We start from the raw sequence: 21,868 nt of genomic DNA, 5'->3' as shown, positions 1-21,868 counted from the left end.
GATGCGAAAATTACATAAACGATACGTTACACTTCACATAACACTTGTGTACCAACCGTGTGCCTTTTGTTTCGGTTGAAGCTTGCTGAAAACAAAAGTGGAGCTCTATGTATTTCGACTGGTGTTGCGTGCTAAGCTGCGAAGGCGAGAGATGTTACCGAGGGGTGAGCGTAAAAATTATTCCTTGTGCCTCTCTAACTTGTAGAAACTTCACGTGGCTCCAAACTTTCAGCCTGCGGCCAATCTAGGTGAAATGCCAGTTCAGGTAACTAAGAGTGGCCTGAATGCAAAAAAAAAAAAAAAGCGCTTCGTGCAAGGAAATAGCTCTACACCAAATACTCCGCGCCACCAGAATGCTGTCAATGCATTTGTGGACGCCCTGCATTCACCGAAGGAGCGCTCATGAAGAAGGATGACCTTTCGAATCGTTCTTTCCGCTACAGCGAAACCGTACCACATACAAGTAGGACAGCCACTAAGTGCGCTTTGACTGAGGTCGCTTTGCGAACCACACACACCGTCGTCTCGCAAGTTCTAAACGGATGAAAAGTGAACTCCTGAGCACGTGATTTCGAATCGACAGATCTTCCCAGCTCACAACACGGTTTTAAGAGTTGAACAAAGTGTCACTACGCAGCGTGCTCAAAATATGGTGTGTGCTAATTATTCCCACAAAAAGAGATGAAAGGAAAGTCGGTTGAAGCCCGGTTTATATGTCGCTGAGAAGCAAGAGACCCATGTGCCCTTACATCAGTGTTCTTCACAATGTGGGACGCTCGGGCCGACACTCACGCATACACATGCAGATGAAGCAATAGAGAAACACACGATGAACTGTCTTCAATATATACAATGTAGAAGACGACCAGCGAAGCGACAAAAAAAAAAATGTACAGACATGCCGATGCCAACGGGCAGCAATTCTCGAAGCCCAGTAGCAAAAGCTTGTACTCGACCAGTCTTAGAGACAGCCTGCCTCCGCAACCAAAGCACAGGCGCCCGCGGACATATGGAAAGAAGATTCTTCCATGTATTGTGCGCATGTTTGACACAGCGAGCGATTTTTTTTTTGCTTCCCTCGTCGTCGTCGGGAACGAAATTTTCGTGACAGCGGCTAGTTCATACAGTGCAAAAAAGACAGCATGCGGGGTCGTTGAAGTAAGGAACAATGAAAAAGAAAAAAGAGAACCGTCGAAGCTTCCTAGTCATGTGTGAGGACTGTAGGACGGTCGCAACCAAGAAGTGTCTAAAACTCACGGCGGTTTGCCCGACCGGTAGGGAGGAGGTCACAAAGACTACGCGAGCGATTGAAATCACGGTTCTATACAGAAGAATGTGCACCGTAACAAATGTAGTCTATTCCAAAACGTGTAGAAAGCAGGCGGTCATTAGTTTGATATAAATAAGTAGTGGAACATATATCCTCCTCGCGTTCAATCCTTTTCCGCGCAGAACAGTGTGCCTTCTGTATGTCCTCATTGCGTTCAATCCTCTCCCGTACAGAACAGTGTGCCTTCTAAAAATATCGCATAAGTTACGAAGCATTTGCGTCCAAGCAAAACCTGCAAAGTGCTCCTCAGGTTGCACTGGTTTGTCGTAAGCTTTTGAGAAATGAGCGATAACAAAAGAAAAATGAGCACAAAGTTCTGCTAAAGAGATAATCTTAACCCTATTCTCGTCGAATTTAGTTTTCAGGGAGAGAACATCATTTGGTGAAGCAATAGCACCGCCTAACGACTAGCTTCTGCGAAGCGTTCAGCTAAGGACGTGTTGTTGAAGCATGGCAGGTTAAAAACTTTCTTGTTTTACCCCCTTGAGCACAGTTACTAGCCGAGTTACACATTCACTTTCTTCCTCTGCCGACTTAAGAGACATGTTCCTAAGTGCTGGTGATATTTAGGGAGCCTTTAGCCATTGCGTATGCGCCTTTCAGCGTTGGCGTCGTAAGTGAAGTAGTGCTCATCGTCATATGGCAAACACAGAGCGCTTGCCGAAGCAGCCAATGCATCCGAGCATAAATCCGCAAAACATTCAGGCCGAAGTTCAGCTGTGCTTTTACCAGACAGCATGACGCAATGCGTGCTTCACCGATTAATCAGTGAAAAAACATGTAGACTCCCCTTGGAAGCCGAGATGGCTACATGCTGAGAGAATGCTAGAGAGACTTGTGTTGAAGGGTTGAGATGAGCGCGGCTGTGCGTTTTCAGCAAAAAATAAAAACGAGAAATCCTGCTTAGACCGACACTGTCCTATCTACACTGGGGTAAGACAAACAGTATAAGGACTAACCGGCACCGAACATTTGTCATTTGTCGGTATGGGTCGTAACCGTTATTATTTTAACAAAACCGGAACTGCGATGCTCGACGCGCGGTCAGGGCAACTCAAGATTGCCGCCGTAAGCGCATGAGCAGAGACATCAGCACCTTTGTTGAATTCTTCGGGGCCGCGATTCAGCACAACGCTGGCATCATCGAGCACGAGACAATCGGGAACTAAAACGAGGAAATAAGAACGAAAGAAAAGTGCACGACGGTGATAAACAAACAAAAATGAAAGCAACACACTTTGTACACGCGACAGGGAATCTATAACAAACCCTTTCGAGGTGGCAGCAAGCCCTCGAAGAATATCACGACAGACATAACTTGGCGAAACACTGCACTGAAAGGTTATAAAAAGAAAAAAAAAGAAAACGATCTGTTGGCATGACAAAAAAAAAAAGAAGAAACCGAACGAGAAAAGAAATATGAGCAAAATAACCAGACGGGGAGCAACACAAGCGTGGCCTCTAGGCAAATCAGAAACCGTCCGGCCCGCGCTCCCATCTAGGCCGCAGTTCGCGCGCAGCACTGGCCAGCGTTCTAAATTGGAGAAAAAAGTCCCAAGCGCGCGCACACCACTCACTCACACCGTCAGAAGCGCGCCTCCTCACGCGGGCACCTCCTCCCTCCTCAGTCCCACCAGAGGAGCGACGGCGGGTACGAAGAGAGCGGGATGCTCGGGTGGTGGTGGTCGAAGTGGAGCGACATGCCGGCGGCGGCAGCCGCCGCAGCCGCAGCGGCCGCCGCGCTGCGGTCGTAGGCGTACATCGAGGGCGAGTAGGACGCGACGCTGGACGTCTGAACCGTGGTCGCCGCGACTGCTGTCGCGACCGCGTCGGCGCCGGCGTCGTACCTCGACGCTGTCGTGGCGGCGGCGGCAGCTGCCGCGGCGGCCGCGGACATAGTCGTGGTCGGGATGGGCCTGGGCAGACCGGCAGCGGCCAGGTGCAGCGGGGGCGGCGGGCCCGCGGCGGCGGGGGGCGGAGGTACGGCGGCCGCAGCGGCGGCCGCTGCCAGGTACGGCGACATGCCGGGAGCTCTGGTCCAGGGCTCGTACGGTCGGTGTGGACTGGGCGGTAGCGGGAACGGCAGCGGCATGAAGAGAGGCGGCGAGGCGTCGCCGCCGCCGGCGAACAGCGGCGACGCGCTGGCCGTGGCGCCGTACAGCGAGTGCGGCAGCGGGAACGACGACGAGGGCGAAGAGGAGGCCGGGGATGGCGAGTACGGGGACGGCGGCAGCGACGATGGCAGTGCGGCCAGGCTCATGTCGGCGGGGGTCACGCAGTCGGCTGCACCAGAGAAAATCGAGACCAGAGGGAAACGCCACATTAGACAGCACTCAGGCACCGCACGTTTTTGTACACATAACTAACATAGTGAAGACTATGGTAGAGTGAGAGGGCAGTTGTGTGGTTTCTTGACACGCACAAAGTGAACAATGAAGGGGTGGCCTCAGGGTGGTTGCACTTGTCTTCGATGGGGCAAAGCGTTCATAACTGGCAGTGTTTAAATAGGCCCTTCACTCCGAGGAGGAAGACCCTCCTTCCCCTCTCTGGGCGTTCCTCCTCGGAGTGATGGACCTATTTAAACACTGCCAGTTATGAACGCTTTGCCCAGACGAAGACAACTGCAAGCACCCTAAGACCTCCCCTCCATTGTTCACTTTGTGAACCTACTGAAGAGATAATCAGTGTCCAGTCATAGTCAGAAAATCTGTTCCGAAGGTGCCAAAGAAGCAGCTGACGAGATGATATTAGAGAACGCCTATGGACAGGATCACCGTGGCTGGCGCCCGACCAAGCGAGATGATAATGACCCACAGTTACCGGTCTGTTACGGACTAGAGCTTTCCCACTTGGCGATCGAAGCCGTCGGGTTAGCGGATACGCAAATCAAGCGAAACTTCCATGTCTATCTGCACTACCAGTTCAAGCCTCCAGCTGGGCTTGCTCGAGGTCCTGCTCTCAACAGGGACACCAACTCTATTAGCATGATTGTCGCAACACAGCGATATATGAGAGGTGCGTGGGAGGTAGTCATCTTTGACCTCAATCTACTCTCTGTCGCGCTAAGCAATGCTGCTGCCACCTTTCCGCATGCTGACACCTGGTCAATTTGGCTAGTCTCACAAGTTCTGCCTAGGCTCTCAGACGAACCTTTGCGTAGCATCTGGGCTTATCTTTCCTCGTTGTTTCGCGCTTCGTTACATTAAATTGCGTCTAATGAAGCGTGAAGCGCGACACAAAAATACATAGTAAATAGGATAATTAGCCCCTGGAGAGGAAATACAGGTGATGGCCATTGAAAATGTCAAACACCAGTCTTCGCGCCATGGAAGTAAAAACTTACTGCGCTAGTGTTGTCTTTCTGAACTAGAATGTTTTCCTTTAGATGTTAACATTTGTTTCGACGCTACTAGTGCCTATAAGACCTCCAGTACAGTATAATGTAGCTAAAAACAAAGTTACCAAGTCAGTCTTAAGCACTGTATTTACTACTAAGTTGCACAGCAGCGCTTCGTTACGTAATTTATTCAGTGACAGCTCGCCTTTTAACGTATGTAGCTACTAACTTCAGCATATTTGCTGTTAGTTTCTATACTAACGGCAGAAGAAGCTGATTCAGGTGCGCGTTGGACCTGACAGTAGCCACATAGTAACGTAGTAAGAGGGCATAGCGTGCTCTATGCTCTCTTGTTCCAGAGCGTAAGAGAGGCATGCGCCACACAAGAAAAAAGAAAAGAAAAGTGGAATGTTTCACATCTTTGCAGCGAAAGACACGCATCGAGCGGAAAATGAAGTCACGCACCACTGAGACGGTAAACGTGACAAGAGTAAATAAAGGAGAGAGACTTGAATGCTTTGGTTCAAAGCATTCGCCAGCAGAATTATCCAAGTTTCCGTCAGAGGCTTTAGCCACATTGAGAACGACGAAAAGTAGCTATTCCATCAAACCAGGGGACCAGGCCAATCTGTGCGACACTTTACCACTGCTCACTCAGCTTGGTGTGCGCTGGCTGTCGGCACAAAGCAATTCGCTGTAATTAGGGTCACCACGGAGATGTGTACCTAAGCACTCAATGCACGAGTTTGTCAACACGAATAAGATAAATGCTCCCGAGGGAGCTGCTAATGAACTGCTAACAAAACAAGCGCAACGAATGGAAAAGCAAAAAGCGAGGGCACAAATACGACGTTACACGCGCGTTCAGTTAGTGCACACCATGTACACATAGTTGGGAATCGTTTTTGTTAACCAATATTGAATTTGGCACACAAAGCAGAAAGGCAGGGCGCTATACTAGCGTATAGGAGCAGGCGTTAACGAGACCAGACGTTGTTGAACCAGGACAACGTCGTCGCCAAAAGTATCCATAAAGACCGGGCCTAGGAAGAACATGTAACTAGTGTAAGTGCGCACAAAGGTAAAAGACTGCGCAGAAACGCAGATTGCCTGTGGCACTTGAAAGCGCATACACATAAGAGCCCATGTGGCCAACTCAGCCAGACGTGCCCTAATGTGATTAGCTGTCCTCCCCAGTTAAGCATAGCCTGCGGGTGTACCCGACGAACCGCGCGGTGACCAATTAGTTACTGATTTGAACAGTTTCATAAAATGTGCGGGGACGTCAGAGTAAACTGATGTTCAAAGGAGTGATGCGCCGACACATCTTGAACAACGCGGTGAAGTGGTTAAGTTACACACACACGAGAGTAGCCGAAAGAGTCGCGTACATCTGCATACGCTGTAATGAATTCGTTAGGCTTCGACATTACGCCAGGAACCGCCGCGAATGACGTCTGAGCGCGGGAAATACCGCGTTCTAGCCTTCGAAAGCGAAGTAATTGCCTCTTTTGTGCGAAGTGGCATGCGACCTCTATACATAGTGTTAGCATAACATTACTGTTATGCTTCTTCCTATCTATTACTGCTTGACCGTTTTGTTCGTGAGGAGGTTAGTGAGAACATGGGTTAGTAAGAGGATTCAATAATCCCCCCCCCCCCCCCCCCGCCTCCCTTTCTTCTTTCTTTGCAGATGTGCTGGGCGCCTGGCAACAAAAGCGAAAGATCATCTTCGAAGCGCAAGCCCATTTGTCGCCTTCAGCGGCGATAGTAATATAGGCGCCGCACGTTAACGGTAAGTTAATAATTTTCGAAGCTACAAGCAGTCGCGTTCGACATGACCTGCAATACGCCAGCGGTGACCGTATGCTGTCGCCTTAGGGAAAATGAAGGCGCTGAGATCAACTGCACTGAAAAAACAGAACTGGTGGTACCGAAGGGAAGACTGCTACAGTCTAGCCCGGTTATAACGAAGTCGGCGGGAATCGGAAATCACTTCGCTATATCCGCTATTTCGTTATATGTGGACTACGAAAAAAAAATGCAAACATCGGCATACCGCTTTATTGCCGCTGAAAGAAGTCGTCCAGCGTCCCCTGAACACGTTTCGCGAGTGCGGACTTCAGAATTTCGGCTTCCATACCATCCAACTGCGAACCAAAGATCTGGTCGAACTCCGCGATAACGCGATAACGATAAAAATGAGCCACGCTTCCAACATGCACAATGCTGCCGCGCTTTCTCCCTGCCTTGCGCACCGCAGCACCGACATAAAACAAAGCGCGCGCTGGCACACCTCCTGCAGACTGCAGTCCAGCCGTGGCGCCGACTGCCTGGGAGAAATAGAGAACCGAGATTGGCCAGGACGGCCGCTCTCTGCGACGTCATCGAAAAAAAAAATCGTCTCTGTTCTTTTTTACATTTTTCCCCTGCGCGGCGTGCTCTACCGCTCTACGCCGTGACGCCGTTCAAGGACGGCGCAACACGAGACCGGCGTGCCATGCGATGCAGTGAAGCAACCTTTCGCTCCGCAGGAGAGCAGACGACGCCACGAAAGGACGCCGTCAGCCGATTTTGCTCTTATTTTCGCGGAAAAAATCGCCTCAAGGACGCAAAAATGTGTTGATTGGCAGATTATTTTTCGGTTGGTATTAAATCTCTTCGTTATATCCGCTGACGCGCTCTTATTCACTTCGTTAAAACCGGACCCAAAATGTATTGAAAATGCAAAAATGGGAATGGGAAATTGAAATCCCTTCGTTATAACCGCTATTTCGCTATAAGTGGCTTCGTTATAAACGGGCTAGACTGTATTTAGATTTCCAACTAAATGCGTAACTTTGCAGCAATACAGTTCCACATAGCACTGGTTCGCGAAGTTAACCCCGACCACATAGTGAGCGCTGCAGGTAATAATGAGCGCGTGTGTAGTATAGGTTCCGGTTAATGCACATGCAGCGAAGCTCCATCGCACGCAACAATAACATTTTTTTTTTTATGCGAGGCAAACCGCAAGACCTGAATGTTTACAAAGGAACACCACTATTCGCGAGTGACTTCACTTCTCAGCGCGATACACGGCGTAAAAAAGGCGCCAGCGCTTCTTCGGCGCCGTGTATGAATTGGACACGCCACTCATCCTGACCGTATACAGGGCGGGCGGCTATAAACGCGACCATTTAAAAATGGCTCCGGCCGCCGCGCTAAGCTTCTACGTTGTAAAGGGGGCAGCATCAAGTGCGTGGGGTCCCAGGCGGAACATCCCCGTAGTGGCGGCCCGTCAAAGACGAAAGCCTGTTCTAAACGCTGGCCGCTCGATGAAGTTATTGTCGCGCCGCGGGTTACTTTAGATTCGTTTGTTTTGCTTGCTTTCTTGTTCGTGTTGTTTTGTTTCTAGCGCCCCCTCCCCTCTTCCACGAAGGAAGCGCAGGGATTGTACAGGACGAGAATCTTTGTGACATATCTGGGACACACCGCGGGTTCACTTGAGCAGGCACCGCTGCTAGTCCGAAGGGCCGAGAAAAGATGTCAGCGGGGTAGCGAGCATCGGGCACCGCATATTCATACGCACACCTCCCTACGAACGTACACGCAGGCCTGCTTGCCGGCGCAGACTGAAGAGCGAAGCGAAGAAAGAAAGAAACGGGGTCGGCGAGCGATTGAAGGGAGAGAGAGAGAGAGAGGAAGAAAGAAAAAGAAAGCGAAAAAAGTCGGGAGGCGAGATATAAGGCGCTCGAGAGAGGATATAAAGTTTCTGCCGGGGCATTCAACTTTGGGGAGGAGCCGACGCGCCGGGAGTAACAAAAGGAGCGAGCTGAAAGCGCTGCGCGCCTGTTTCTTGTTGACTGAGCCGCCCAGGGCTGAGAGTGTCGCCGCAGCCGACGCGGCGTTATAGGGGCCGCTGCGTGTAAGTGCGTGACCAGAACGCTTTGCATTTGTGCGACGGCGGTGCGCTCGTGGTATTGCCTGTCAGGCGTTGCCGCAGAGGCGCCGAGAGGAGGAGGGAATGGAGGAAGGAAGGAATGGTTCCGCCAGAACGGAAGAGAAATGGCGGTAAGAACAGAGTGTGGGGGAAAAAAAGAGGTGTCAAACACAAGAGGCGAATATGGCATACTATTACAAGAGAAACTTCGCCCGTTCACTGCCCTGACACGCGAACCGGCGACTACGTGCACATTCAAGAGAGAGAGAAAAAAAAATGAAAAAAAAAAAATGTAGCAGAGAAAAGAGGGATGTTAGAGGGGTGGGAGCGGATGTTGTTGGCTCACGCCGTGTCGTATATGTGCGTCGGGTCACGCTCGGGCAGAGAAACTGCCTCGAGCGAGGGGCTGGATGGAGGCGACAGCTAAAAGCCGCACGACCGCCGCTGACAGTCGCTCTATTCGCCGCAGTACTACGGTGAGCACGGTTGAGCTGTGGAGGAAGGTGCGAAAAAGAAAAAAAGAATACGTGAAGACAGGACTCGGCGAGTAGAAAAACATTGTTTTGTGACTTTATTATTTTATCATATCCATTTGCGGCGATCGACAAGCGCCTGTAACCGACAAGTCCGTCGTTGTCGAAATTTCTGGCCGACAGCAATTGATCTGTATTCTGTTTACCAATGGCGCGTGCATGTAGCGGATTATGCAGGATCTTTATAGGCTCGCACTTGGTGACTGCAGAGTATGACTCTGCAGTCACCAAGGTGTTCACAAGGTCCTCAAGGTGTTCACAAAGCCGGAAACACGAACTCGAACCTGATTAAGCCTTAATTAGCAACCACAAGTGACGCCTGTGAGCAGAAACACCAAGCATAGTGCTTGCTGCCAAGGGCGTTAGCCCCGTCATTGCCGTTCAAAAAAAAAGAAACGGAGGCTCACAGAATGCTCTGAAGAACATCACGCCTGTTTATCTCCGACCCTTTCCCCCCTACAGAGTCGCACACCGTAACCCATGGCTGTAAGGCCGTACTCCGGCGTCCACTCCGCAGATCTCAAAGGCGCACGCGCGCCATTCAATCGGCCCGAGAGGCGGCTCTCCCGCAATGGCCGTGCCGCGTCGAAGAAAGCGACAGTGTAATGTTTTTCAGCCACTCCCAGCAACAAGTTAGCGCACGCCGCTGGCAGCTGGCCTGCGTTTGCGCGCACGCACGCACGCACGCACGCACGCACGCACGCACGCACGCCAGAGAGCGCGAGCGCCGCGTAGGCTTCATGCATTGTGCAACGCGCCTGTCATTATGGTAATTAATGACCTCTCGCAGGGCGTGACGGGCGCCGCGGAGCGTTGCAGATCGTGCTCGGGAGCGCGCCTCTGGCGGAGGCGAGGGGTGAGGCGGCAAGGGGGGGGTGTCATCAAAGCCACTCGGGACAAAGGAGAGCCGAGGAAGCGCGGATAGATACCCTGGCTGCTAAATAGTCACGAATAAGGCGGTACTGAGTGCAAGAGGCATTTGAGAGATCAGGTGAAGAGTCGCTGAAATTTGCACGCGTTTCCGTATGGCTTTCTGGCAACTTGTCTCGGACATTGAAATCCTCTGCTTTATCCTTTGTCTCTACAGGTGCAAATAAGACTGCTTTTCTTAGAGCGCTGTCAGCGTGAAACAAGTAGTTAATCCAGCGGAGAGGCGCACGCGAATTGTGTCGTCATTGTCGCAATATGTGATGTTCGTATAAAGAGTAGCACCGGATATGTACAGCACGTGGAAATCCCGGGTCTTCTGGGATGTTCTGCTTTCCTATGACACAGTGAATCTATCAGCGAAAGCTTAAATATATTCGCTCTGAGGGAAGCGCGATAGTGGAGAAAAAAGGAATGCTGAGAAGGGTGGGGGTGGGAGGGAGGGGGGGGGGGGGGGAGGAGTTGCAGCGCCAATTCCTGTGTGTGCATGTTATACGGCAAAATCCACCCTCATATCATTTCAGTTAAACGCAGTCAGATAGTAGGATTACGTTGCCATTTTGTCGTCAGTTATCCATCACCTCTCAAATGCAATTATCGTCCGCTGATGTTCTGCATATTTCAGCCTATCGTACTGAGGCTTGAGGAGCTGCTTAGAATGTCTTGCAACTCCATAGGGCGAAATGTCTGAAGCAAATCCGCCGGCACTGGAGCCTCAGTAACGTAAAAAAAATACTAACGTAAGAATCGCAAGCCAGTTAGAAACAAAAATTGAAATCTGTAAGGTAAAGACTCCGCGCAGTACAGGAACACGAGGCCGTATTGAGACGCCTGGCTTAAAAGACTGCCTTTCACTTACTGCTGCCTCTGGTCCTGACACCAACGGGTTTGCCTTCTGAATTATGCGCGACACTGACGCCGCACTCCCTCCGGCCGGCTGTTCGCGACACGCAAGAAGGCATCTTACGTCAGCACTTCGTTTTACATCTTTTTTTCCGTCTCTACGAACGGGGCCTCACGACATACCAAACGGGAGCGCCGAAAGAAGCGCCAAAAAGGGGCGGCTGCGTCGAATCCAAATAACTGATGCTCCGCTTCTGCACTGCCCTCCGTTTCCTCTGACAGCTTCCTCGGGATCGAAATCCGCACGCACGGAGGTTGCGCAGGACCTGTGCGTGACGCGCCTAACGGATTGCGTGAGACCCGACAAAGCAGAGCCCCTATACTAAGTTCGAATTTTCTTTCTTTTTCACGCCTACCGCGAAACAGGCTGCGAAAAGCTGGGTATACACGCCGATTGCTGACCTGTTCACGGCATTTGCCTCTCATGCCGAGCGTGTCAGTGCGTGCCCACTACAGTGTAGCGAAGGCGTCGAAGAAGTCATATTGAAAAACAAAAAAGAGAAAAAGAAAATTCAGGCCACGCGGCGGCGTCACACTCGGATTGCTGTGAAGGAAACAGCCAGACGAACACGCGCGATATAAAGATGGCGTTCTAAAAAACTACGGACGCGAAAAGGAATCTTTGAGCGGCGAGGATGAAAAAAAAAGAGGAAATAAACGCCGGAGCGGTCACAGCGGTGGTTATGAAGTGATATCACGCGACAGGAAAGCACAGAACGCATGATGGCTCGTGATCACGAAGCATAACTACCAGGAGATGCTAAGATGCCCAATGGAGAAGTGCGCATTGGCCCCATCCGCAGCCGCTTTGCGTGGAAGAGTTGTTGAGGAGTAAACATTGGCTCGGGGCAGTTCTCAGCAGTCGACAAGCACGATTCCCTAGCCTAGATTAAGCCAGTGCGTGGCGCTTGACACCGTCCTTACTTAAGAGGACAGCAAAGGATAATCAAGAAAATGTATCTCTGATCTTTTCCCACCATCCCTGTTCCCACATCACGCTGTTGCTTGTTTTTATTTACAGTGTAGACAAATAGCGGGATTTAACTTCCCGAAGCGACACATAGGCTATGAGGTAAGCCGTTGTGGAGAGCTCGGGATTAATTTGGACAGGAGTTCTTCAACGTGCGCTAACATTGAACAACCCAGGAGTTTTCTTAGTTCGCCCCCATAGCAATGAGGCCGTGCTGTCGCGATAGAACGCGCTACTGAGCCGCCGCGGAGGGGACTTATTTAAAGAAGTGTCTTATTTGCGCAAGAGGATTTATGTCTGATACGATTTGTTAAAGATTTCGTCAAAACCGTCACCGCAAAACCAGTAACGCAGAGTTCGAGAGGGCTGCTACTAAGGCACTTCTAACTGTTTGTGGAGTGGTGGAGAGCCTACCGCACTGGGACAAATTATGAAGGACATATAAGCCGCCTTTGCCAAGAAGCTTTGCTGTGAAGAAGGGTTCAGGATGGAAGCCGAAAGGTCAACTGCTTTTGTTTGAGTTTGACCAGTAAACGTTATATGCTTTTTCTCATAGCGGTAGGAAGCGGCTAAAGGAAACAAATCACGAAGCAAATATACAAACGAAACAAAAGCAAATACGAAGGTCACCGAAACCAATAAATACCCGGGTATGAATCGGAGTACACAAGGACCAAGCCAAAGGAAACGGGCCATAAATACTGAAGAAAGTTAGAGGAAAAGAAAATACGTTGCCCTTTCGTCGCTAAAACTGCCTTCTCTTCAGAGCCGACCAGCCAGTTTAAAGGGGCGCTATAACCGAAAGGTCGAAGCGCGAGAAATCGGGTCACAAGGAGTACGGATGATTCAGGAAACAAAGGCCGCTACTGTTCAGTTGTGTACGTAAACAGGACGCTACTCTTGAAGCTACCCAGTCAGCATTGAGGGCACGTAGTCGGAAAGAAAAAAAAAATGAAAAAAAGACCAGATAGTGCAAGATATGTTTAGCGGTAACGTAAGCTTGAGACGCTTAGCACACGAAAAGGCCGCTGTTTCTTCGTGAAAGGATAAACAGCTGCTTCATCTCGGTCATCCCGGCCATTAGACCTCCTGACCTCGCGGTCTCTACTCATTGGCCTCGGTCAACCGTACGTGGCAGGCAACTAGCGCGCTCGCTTCCTCACAACCCACGCGACGAAATAAAGCGGATTAACCACGGTTCCTATAAGCGAAGCGTACTCCCGTAAACATGTCCAGAGTAAGCAGCACTCGCAGCTACCGTTTCCAGAGATATGGCCCTTTAAAAACAAAAAGCCCAAAGGACAATCAACCGAGCTGCTAAAAAATGAAAGGATAGAGAGAGAGAGAGAGAGAGACAGAGACAGAGAGTGAGGCCGAGCTTTTTGCAGCTGTACGAGGACCTATATAACTCTGTAGAGAGGAAAGTTATCTACTGCTCCGCCCTATAGCGCCGCCTTTTTTGCACGGTACATAGCATTCAGCAAGTAAGGCAGTACGAGTTGAGGAAGTCGGTCGTGCATTACGGGAAGCAACAGAGGCCGCCTTCTCTCAACATTGGATCCAAGCGTACAGCCTTGCTTGTCCCCGCCTCCAGAGCGCGTTCGCGTATCTGCCGTTTATTCTTCGCTGCACTACATTTCTCCGGCGGGCGTCTCCAGCGGAGCACGACATTGATAGGCTGGCGTCGGGCCGAAGGTCGGACGCACGAGGTCGCTCAAGTCGGGCTGCGCGTTTGTGTGCGCGGCTAGCAAATCGGGTCTAGCCGCGCGCTGGAATGACGCGGAAAATAGAAACACCGACGCGACGGCGGCGAGCCTGGCGGCGCGAGTTGCCCTACTCTCTTGATACACAGGGTTTCCTGTGGCTTATTTTCACCGGCGTTGGATGTGGCAGGGAGAACGGGGGAGCGAAGGAACGGCGATGCAAACAAAGGCTGCCATTCAGTTTTCTTTAAAGAGAACAGGGGTAATAGAATAAGGTTGTCAGTCGAGCTGCTGCCTGGTTGCAGCGCGTTCTTTCCTGCAAGGCGGCGAAGTAGGTGGTGTCCGAGGCTGGCTTCTTGAACTGTCATTTGCTTTGCAGCGGGGTTCAGGGCGTTACATCCGAGCTCGCGTGAAGGAATTTTAGGAGCTGTAGCGTACAAGAAAAGGAGGATATTCTTCCCTGCATGCGAGGCGCCTAATATGACTCGTTAGTGTAGGCCATTAGAAAAACCAACTATTCTCAGAGATGGTTTGGTTTGGTTTGGTTTATTTGGGTTTAACGTTCCGAAGCAACTCAGGTTATGAGGGACGCCGTAGTGAAGGGCTCCGGAAATTTCGACCACCTGCGGTTCTTTAACGTGCACTGACATCACACAGCACACGGGCCTCTAGAATTTCGCCTTCATGGAAATTCGGCCGCCGTGACCGGGATCGAACCCGCGTCTTTCGGGTCAGCAGCCGAGCGCCGTAACCACTGAGCCACCGCGGCGCGGTTATTCTCAGAGATGGCTGTAGCGAGAACAAAAACGGGGAAAGCGACGTGCCTAAACGAAGGCACTGACGCGATGGTAGCTTATCTAGACTGATCGCTTATTTAATGCAACACCCCTCATTGCTGGCAGGTAGCTGCAGGTGTCCAGAAGGCAAATGCGAAAGACTAAAAAGAATGACCGCACATTCGTATTCCCTCCAGAAACACATTAAAGGGCGACTCGGCGGATACTTGGCGGGGTGCTTCACAATTAGTGCGTGACAACGCTCAGAAGATAGCCCTTCAGCAATAACATCAGCAGCCGCACAGACGTTCCGCAACGTCTGTGTTTTCAGCTTACGGTCGTTAATTTTTTGCTAAGCCGTGTCTACTGTTGGACTAAGTACGACTTTGTTTTCCGACTTCAGATCAAGAAAGTCTAGTCCTCATACTCTAGTGCTCCCAGTTAATTTCCCTTCCCACACTCTTCTAAGCGTTTTTTTTTCTTTTGTTTTGTTGCGAAAGCAACACTACACGAGTCGCCGAGCCATTTCGCGGAGCTGAGGCAAGGCCATACTGCGCATGCGCGAGGAGCAGTGACGTCACACGGCGCACAGCTGGCGCGCCGCCGCGGTCGCGGCGCAGGTGACTCGGAGGTGCCGACGCCGCGCTCGCCAGTTGCGCATGCGCAGTAGCGGCGCATAGCTAGCGTGCCGGGGCCGCCGCCGCCGCTGCCGCGCGCTCTCCATCGCCTCTCTCTCTCTCTCCTCGTTGCTTTCGCAATCCTCCAGGTTTAACCAGAGCTAAACCACTGCCAATTTTTATAATTCGTTTTCACGTTCTGAATGTTGTACTCAATCTAAATTGCGAAGCCAACACGAAACCTCAAGGACGAAGAATTAAACAGCGGGATAGGTACTGATCTTGGGAGTATGCTATTTAGTGTACGCTGACCGGGCGAAGGTATTGTTGATCGAAACTTCGGCAGTTTACCACACCTCGTCGAACTGCTGTTGGCCTAATGTCTTTAGCATTATTACAAACACTTCTCTCTCCTTGTTTGCACGATTTTTTTCTCTCTTCTCCGAAATTTTTGTGCTAAGCAGTCATAATTTCGAACTGAACAGAAATGATGGTTCCATTTTTTTCAGCTTCTTTTTGTCGTTCCACAGTTTACTCTTCCTCTGAATATCACAAATTCGCTCTGTCTCCCTGTAAACACAGTGGAGTCAATGAAAATGCACTGAAAGCGTTCGACTGCGTAGGAAAGATATGAAAGCTTCGCCGCTAAACACAGTCCTGGACACATTATAATAGTCAGATACAACTCAAGAATGAAGCGGCAAATATCTCTCAGATGTGGACCTCCAGCCAATGCCGTCGACGACCGATTGTCATGACGTCGCAATTAATCCCATTTCACGGAGGCACCTGCTAGCCATCTGCGATTTTACGCTAGGGGATTCACCTCGACATCATGAGAACGTGTCGCCGCTATTTGCTGGAGGTCCTCCTTTGAGGGACACTCGCCGCTGCGTTCTTGAGTTGTGTCCGACTACAGCAAGTTAGGTTCCAGAAGAATCGGGGCCGTTTTTCAGCAGCCACAAAATGATCCAGCGATAGCAACACAATGTGTTCAAGCATTGGAAGAAAAAAAGTACAAGAGTGCACCATCAGACACCGAATGCCACATGTTCGCTACAAGAAAGCAGTAGTCTACGAGTTCCCGCTTACATGCGGCAAGGTGTACGTTGGACAAACCGGACGTTGTCTGAATGAGCGCCTGCTTGAACACAAGAATTCATTAATCAAGAGACGACATCTTCCAGACCACTTCCAAGCCTGCTCGAAAGAGAAGCGTGTAGCCTGCAAGCCTCGACTATCTGATTGCAAAGTGCTATTGAAAAGCCGAGATTGGACAGAACGTGAGCTTGTGGAAGCCTTCTATATCAAGAAGCGAGGTGATAGTTGCATTAGTGACACGTCAGTTGTTCTTCGCCACAGTGAAATGCTGTTTCTTGATGCGTATCTGTGAGAGGTGATTGTCTGCGATCCAAAGGGTATTTAAACGTTCTTCCCTGAATAAATCCTGTTGGAAGTGCAGCGCTCGTCTTGTTCCCTTTCTCGTCCGTGTCCCCGTTTTTCGCTCTCATGTCTCTCACGGATAGCAACACAGCATGGAGAAAGACGTCACCGTGCTTCTAATACGGGGCCGCGTTTCCTGTAAAGCTAGGCTGCCAAAAAACGCGGGCCCTGAACTGCAGGGCGCTGACTTGCTCTAGCAATAAACAGGCGCTCCCAAGGCGGGATCGCTCGTTTGTGGCCGCAGGCGCCCTGCCCCAAGGACCATCAAGCATGCACCGGCGATCAGCCCGCTATCGCGAATGCGCGCGCACTGTTATAAACCTGTTCGCGCCAGTCACGCGAGATGAAAGAAAAAAAAAAAGAAAACACACGCGGCTCGGCAGTCCACACACTTGCTGTCGCAGGGGCGCGCGAGACAGTTTCCAAAAGACCGGCGAGGCCGTAAAGGATAAATTACGATCGCGTAATGAGCCTCGCCGGCTCACTACTGCTGTCGGCCAGACCTTGCAACATTGTAATAGCGGCGGGCGCCGCTGCTACCGCCACCGCGCCGGCAACGAAGGTGGCTAATGGGCCACGGCGGGCCGCGGTATGCCCGAAGACGGGGAGCCGACGGCGCGCCTTCACCGCAAAGTCGGATGACGGCGGCCGCCCTAACGTGCAGTGGGCGAAGGGAAGAAAGAAAGAAAGAAGAGAGAAGAAGAGAGAGAGAGGTGAGGAATGAATGGTAGAAAGTGGGAGGCGGAAAGACTCGTGCCCAGCTACGCCCCGTGAGGCAAGGGCTTAGAGAGAGTTGCCCTGGTTGCCCCTGCGCTGGCGGCCCTCCTCACCCTGGACGAGGGAACCGCATGGCTGGCTCTACCAGGTCCTAGCGGCGCCGGTCGGAGACGTTTCACGCCAACTCCGGACAATGGGGGTCCGCGCGAGAGGTCATTAAGCTCGCGTGCACCGCTTCGCTGCCTTCAGACAATGAGGAGAGAACTGCGCGAGAAAGTGTGTACGTGAGCGGACTCTTATTGACCAAACAGAGGAAAGCAGATGGAACCTCCCTCCCGGTTCTACGGCGTTCCTGGCTATGGTGTGCGTGGGTTGTTCACTTGTTCAGGATCGAGTGGGAGGCCACGGGGGATGAACGAGAAGGAGTGTCCAGGGTTTGCGGCTCTGACATGTACAGTCGGCGTCAATCTTGTGTGGAGCACTCGAGCGCCACACTGCTCTGCAAACGAAGCGACACCTGGCAGCAACTGCTAGAGCTTCCAGAGACAACACTCGCACGAATGTGCGGCCACACAGCCGCTCATGCAAAACTAAACCGGAAAGAAGTGCTACAGTGGCAAGTTATTTGCGTTAGTACAGCCATTAGTCCTTATAAGAGCGACCACTGCTCTCTTTGAGGCTAATTACGAAGAAACATCACTCACAGTTAGCCTTCGCACGGAATGACCGTTTCGTGGCGAGAACTAATTGCTGCAGATGGTTGCATTTTGTTCACTTTTGTCTTAGAATGAAGTAAGATGTGCTATCGGGGACAAGATTTCCCAGAACACGCGAGCGCCAACCAAAGCGCATAGCTTTGTAATCGTTCGGAGGTTCTAAACGAAAGTTGTGAAGGTGAACGGTGCACTCCGTTTCTCTAATGCGCGCTAGCGAAATCAGCCGAACAATGGCGCCCTTCGCACCTATAGGCCAAGGGAGCCAGTTACTGGTCCTGGAGAATTTTGTCCCGGATAGAACGTACTCGACCAGCTCATGATAGCCTGAAACGCTTAATTGGATGCTTAATTTTCCTTTTTGACGTCTGCTGCACTATTCTAAAGCGCGCTATACGAGCCTTGAAGCTGACTGCAAAAAAGGAAAGAGCGGAGAGGAGCAGTAAAAACATGATCGCGGAGGGCCTTTGGCGATGGTGATGTGGCAACGTGTCTTTATTCGTGTACTAAATGACGCAGCCAAAACCTGAAGAGTCCTCAGTGCCTCGAAAAAGTGGGTGTAACAAACGTGGATAAACACGAAGCCGCGGATGATGTCAGGAGAGTTGAGTAGGACATAAAAGTGGCAAGACTTACTATTTGCGAGAGCGTTAAGCAGCGGGACGAGAGAACAGAAAGCGGAAAGTGTGTGGAGGCAGTGGAGAAACCCGACGATGGCAAAGAGTAAAAAAAAGAAAAGAAAGAATTAAAAGAGAGGAAGAGAAGTTAAACGCAGTGCGCAGAACAAGGACTTTTCGTTTGTATAATACACTGTTGGCGCTCGGCATATTTATCTGTTAGTTCCAGCGCACTGTAGAATTGTTCCCCGCTGTCGTCTCAGAAGGCAATGAACTCCGCAGTACAAAGCCAGCTGGAACAGTGCTCGAGCAAGCGCTAAGAGTCAGGCATGCTGCAGGCATTCGAAAAACAAAATCTATTTTTCTTTCGCGATTTGATTAATCACTTCGTTTGCCTCTACAAAGCATAAACATTCAAGTACAGTTCATGTAGCAGAAAATCCTCGCGAGGTTTTCTTCGAGCTCTGAAAGAATATGCAGTGGGCGGCCACCGAGCGATTTTTTTTATAAGGACTCAATAACAAGCTTTTTGAACACATGTGCGTTTCAGCCGACACCTGTGCGGGCAGTCTCCTGTGCCTTTTGCTCCTATGCGGAGCTGGAAGAATTTTGTTATCTCAGTCTGTCCTGCTTAATGCTTTGATGTAGGCTGTGTCGAATCATGCCGTCACGCTCTTTGTCATTACGTTCATTTTCTAACGTAAACCAGACCAGAATGACGAAACACTGCAATCCCTCAAACCTGGTGCTTGCGTAACGCGAGCGTCATTAATAAGTCTCTGAGCATGCTTTCTGCTGGACTCTACGTCAGTGCTTCAAAAAATCAATCTCCGTTCAAGAGGTCCCTTATTTCCAGCGACCGCTATAGGGCTCCAATCGCGAAGCAGCTGAGGTCCAGAAGTTCGAAAGTAAGTAAAATATTGTTGAACATCCTTAAACAGCGTCTGTAAGGCACTATCATTACGCAACAACAACAATAATAAGCTGAATATCAAAAACAAAATTCACAGGTACGCCTAATTATCTTATATGTTGGCAGTGGAATAGCATCAGAGGCTGTCAATGCGTTTACCGGAATTGACGTCACTTCCCTTTAGCCAATGGGAATTGTGCGCTATAGAAAAAGCAAGGAATATAAGAACTGAGGGCCCGTCGACAAAACTTGAGAGAATGCCGAGAACTATACGTGGCCATACACGTCCGTGATGGAAGCTTGTGGGCGCGTTTAAGGGGCCAATTTTTAGCAAGTTGCTCATTTCTCTCACCGGGATGCCTAGGCGACCTCAAAAAAACGACCTCAACGAACATATCCATCATCATCATCATCATGAGCCTGACTACGCCCACTGCAGGGCAAAGGCCTCTCCATGTCTCTCCAATTAACCCTGTCTTTTGCCAGCTGCGGCCACCATATCCCCCCAGACTTCTTAATCTCGTCCGCCCGCTTTACATTCTGCCGCCTCCTGCTATGCTTGCCTTCTCTTGGAATCCACTCAGTTTCCTTTCAGGGCCAGCGGTTATCTTGCCTTCGCATTACTATGCCCTGCCCAAGCCCATTTCTTCCTGTTGATTTTGACTATGATGTTATTAACTCGCGTTTGTTCCCTCATCGGTGTCTTAACATTACACCAATCATTTATCTCCCCATAGCTCGCTGCGTTGTCCTTAACTTAAGCTGAACCCTCTTTGTTAGCCTCCAGGTTTCTGCCCGATAGGTGTCAGGTAAGATACAGTTGTTATATACTTTTTCTCTTCAGGGATTATTGGTACTCACCCTTCTCACCCCTCTGTAATATTATTTCTTTGAAACGATACGCAATACCGCTCGAGCGCCTGCAGAGCTGCGCGATTTGAGGACTACTGAAACGGGCGCGCCGCCGAAAGCCGCGTCTTTGTCCTGTCCTCTGCTGACATTACTATTCGTATACACGCCCAACCGCGGAAGCGACGAGAGCAGTCAGCGCCTTCGTCGTGGCCTCAGGACAAAAGCGCGAACGGCTCGGCGACATACACTACACGACGTTCTAGGCGGGCAGTACACAAGCTCTACATCACGCCGAAGGCGGAGCCGGTGTTTGCGCAGAAACGCCGAGATGAGCTCGAGGCAGTCCTTTGACAAAAAGGCAGCACAAGGCGTGAGGGATGAGGAGCCCGAGAGGATAGCGAGTGTGAAACCAGCGGAGACGAACGCGCGCGCCCGACGCGCGCGCTCGTGATGGATGTGACATATCACGAAGCGGCGAAGAAGAGCACGGAGGTGGAGCGGGGAGGGGGGCTGACGCACATTTTTACGAGGCCGGCGCATTTTTTTTTTTCAAAGGCCGAAGCGAAGAACACCGGCGAGTGAACGCCGCGCGCGCGATGGGCCTCTCAGGACTGTCAGCACGTCGTTGCAGGGAGCAGCGCTCCTCGCGTGTCCGTCTTCGAAGGTTTTAGTTTGTGATAACCAAGGATGACAGAGAGACAGATGCGGAGTGGCGCTCCTCCGCTGGTACGCTACGCGTGCCTGCACTGTGCACCTCTCGTCGCGCATAAGCGCGGGTGCAAAGAGGCACTGCTTGACACTGCAGAGAGGCGTGGAGTTCACCGAGCTGCGTCGGGAGTTCCGAGCGTAGGCTCCGCGAGCTGAAGTGACAGCAGTCCCAGAAGAAACACTGAACGTCGACTTTTACGTCGCGAAACAGTTGACAGATGACTCTGCTTAGAAAGCAGCAGTCTCTTCCAATTGGTGCTTTGCTCGTAGTAGTAGTAGTAGTATAAAACTTTATTCCGCAAAATGGAACGGGGTTTATGCTCGTAAATGCTCAGAGCGCTGTATACAGTGCCCTTTGATACTCTGGGGAGACGCCGATATGCGGACTTGTAACTTTGCTCTTACGGGTAACCTAAGCACCAGGATTTCGATTATCATTTGCAGTGATGCAAACAGCACATGCAGAAATCTCATAGCAGGCATGTTCGGAACGCTTGCGTTTATGGTAATGCAAAATATTCCCATCGTTTCCAATCTAGTGTTTATCCTATACCAGTGGCCTTTTGCAAACGGTGCCCAATTCTAATCACGCGAGGATAATGATGGGAGAGAGTAAAAAGGAATTGAACAAAAGCGTGGAGGGGTGCCGGCAGCACTGGCATGCAACCTTGTACTATTATCTCTCGGAGCTTGAAATGGTAGATGGCGCAGCCCTAGCTGTGGTGTTGTGCACCGTCGAAAGCGAGGAAGACATTTCAAACCAAATACTGACAACCGGAGATGCCTTTCGGCAGACAAGTCAGAGGTTTCAGAAATGCCAGCAGATTGCGTAACAAATTGTAAACCAACAAAGGCTGCAAGTGTCTGCCCTGTGGTGCACCCGATGG

General features: G+C 50.8%; 1 protein-coding gene and 1 long non-coding RNA gene across 2 annotated transcripts in view; one reads left to right on the top strand and one right to left on the bottom strand.

Moving 5' to 3' along the window:
* LOC149339464 (uncharacterized) overlaps nt 1-21,868 on the top strand; it is a 204,510-nt gene that overhangs the window by 151,176 nt on the left and 31,466 nt on the right. The window contains exon 3 of the long non-coding RNA XR_016283526.1: nt 6,361-6,462. This is a non-coding gene — a long non-coding RNA (uncharacterized LOC149339464). The remainder of the gene's footprint in view (nt 1-6,360; nt 6,463-21,868) is intronic.
* LOC149339463 (uncharacterized) overlaps nt 992-21,868 on the bottom strand; it is a 61,800-nt gene continuing 40,923 nt past the window's right edge. Inside the window, exon 2 of the mRNA XM_089548251.1 lies at nt 992-3,613. Coding sequence (XP_089404377.1) covers nt 2,955-3,613 — 659 coding nt within the window. The 3' untranslated portion in view covers nt 992-2,954. The remainder of the gene's footprint in view (nt 3,614-21,868) is intronic.

Source organism: Amblyomma mixtum, chromosome 6, assembly GCF_055824585.1.
Source record: "Amblyomma mixtum isolate Tamu chromosome 6, ASM5582458v1, whole genome shotgun sequence".
Taxonomy (NCBI): Eukaryota; Metazoa; Arthropoda; class Arachnida; order Ixodida; family Ixodidae; genus Amblyomma; species Amblyomma mixtum.
This window is presented reverse-complemented; position numbering and strand designations above follow the sequence as displayed.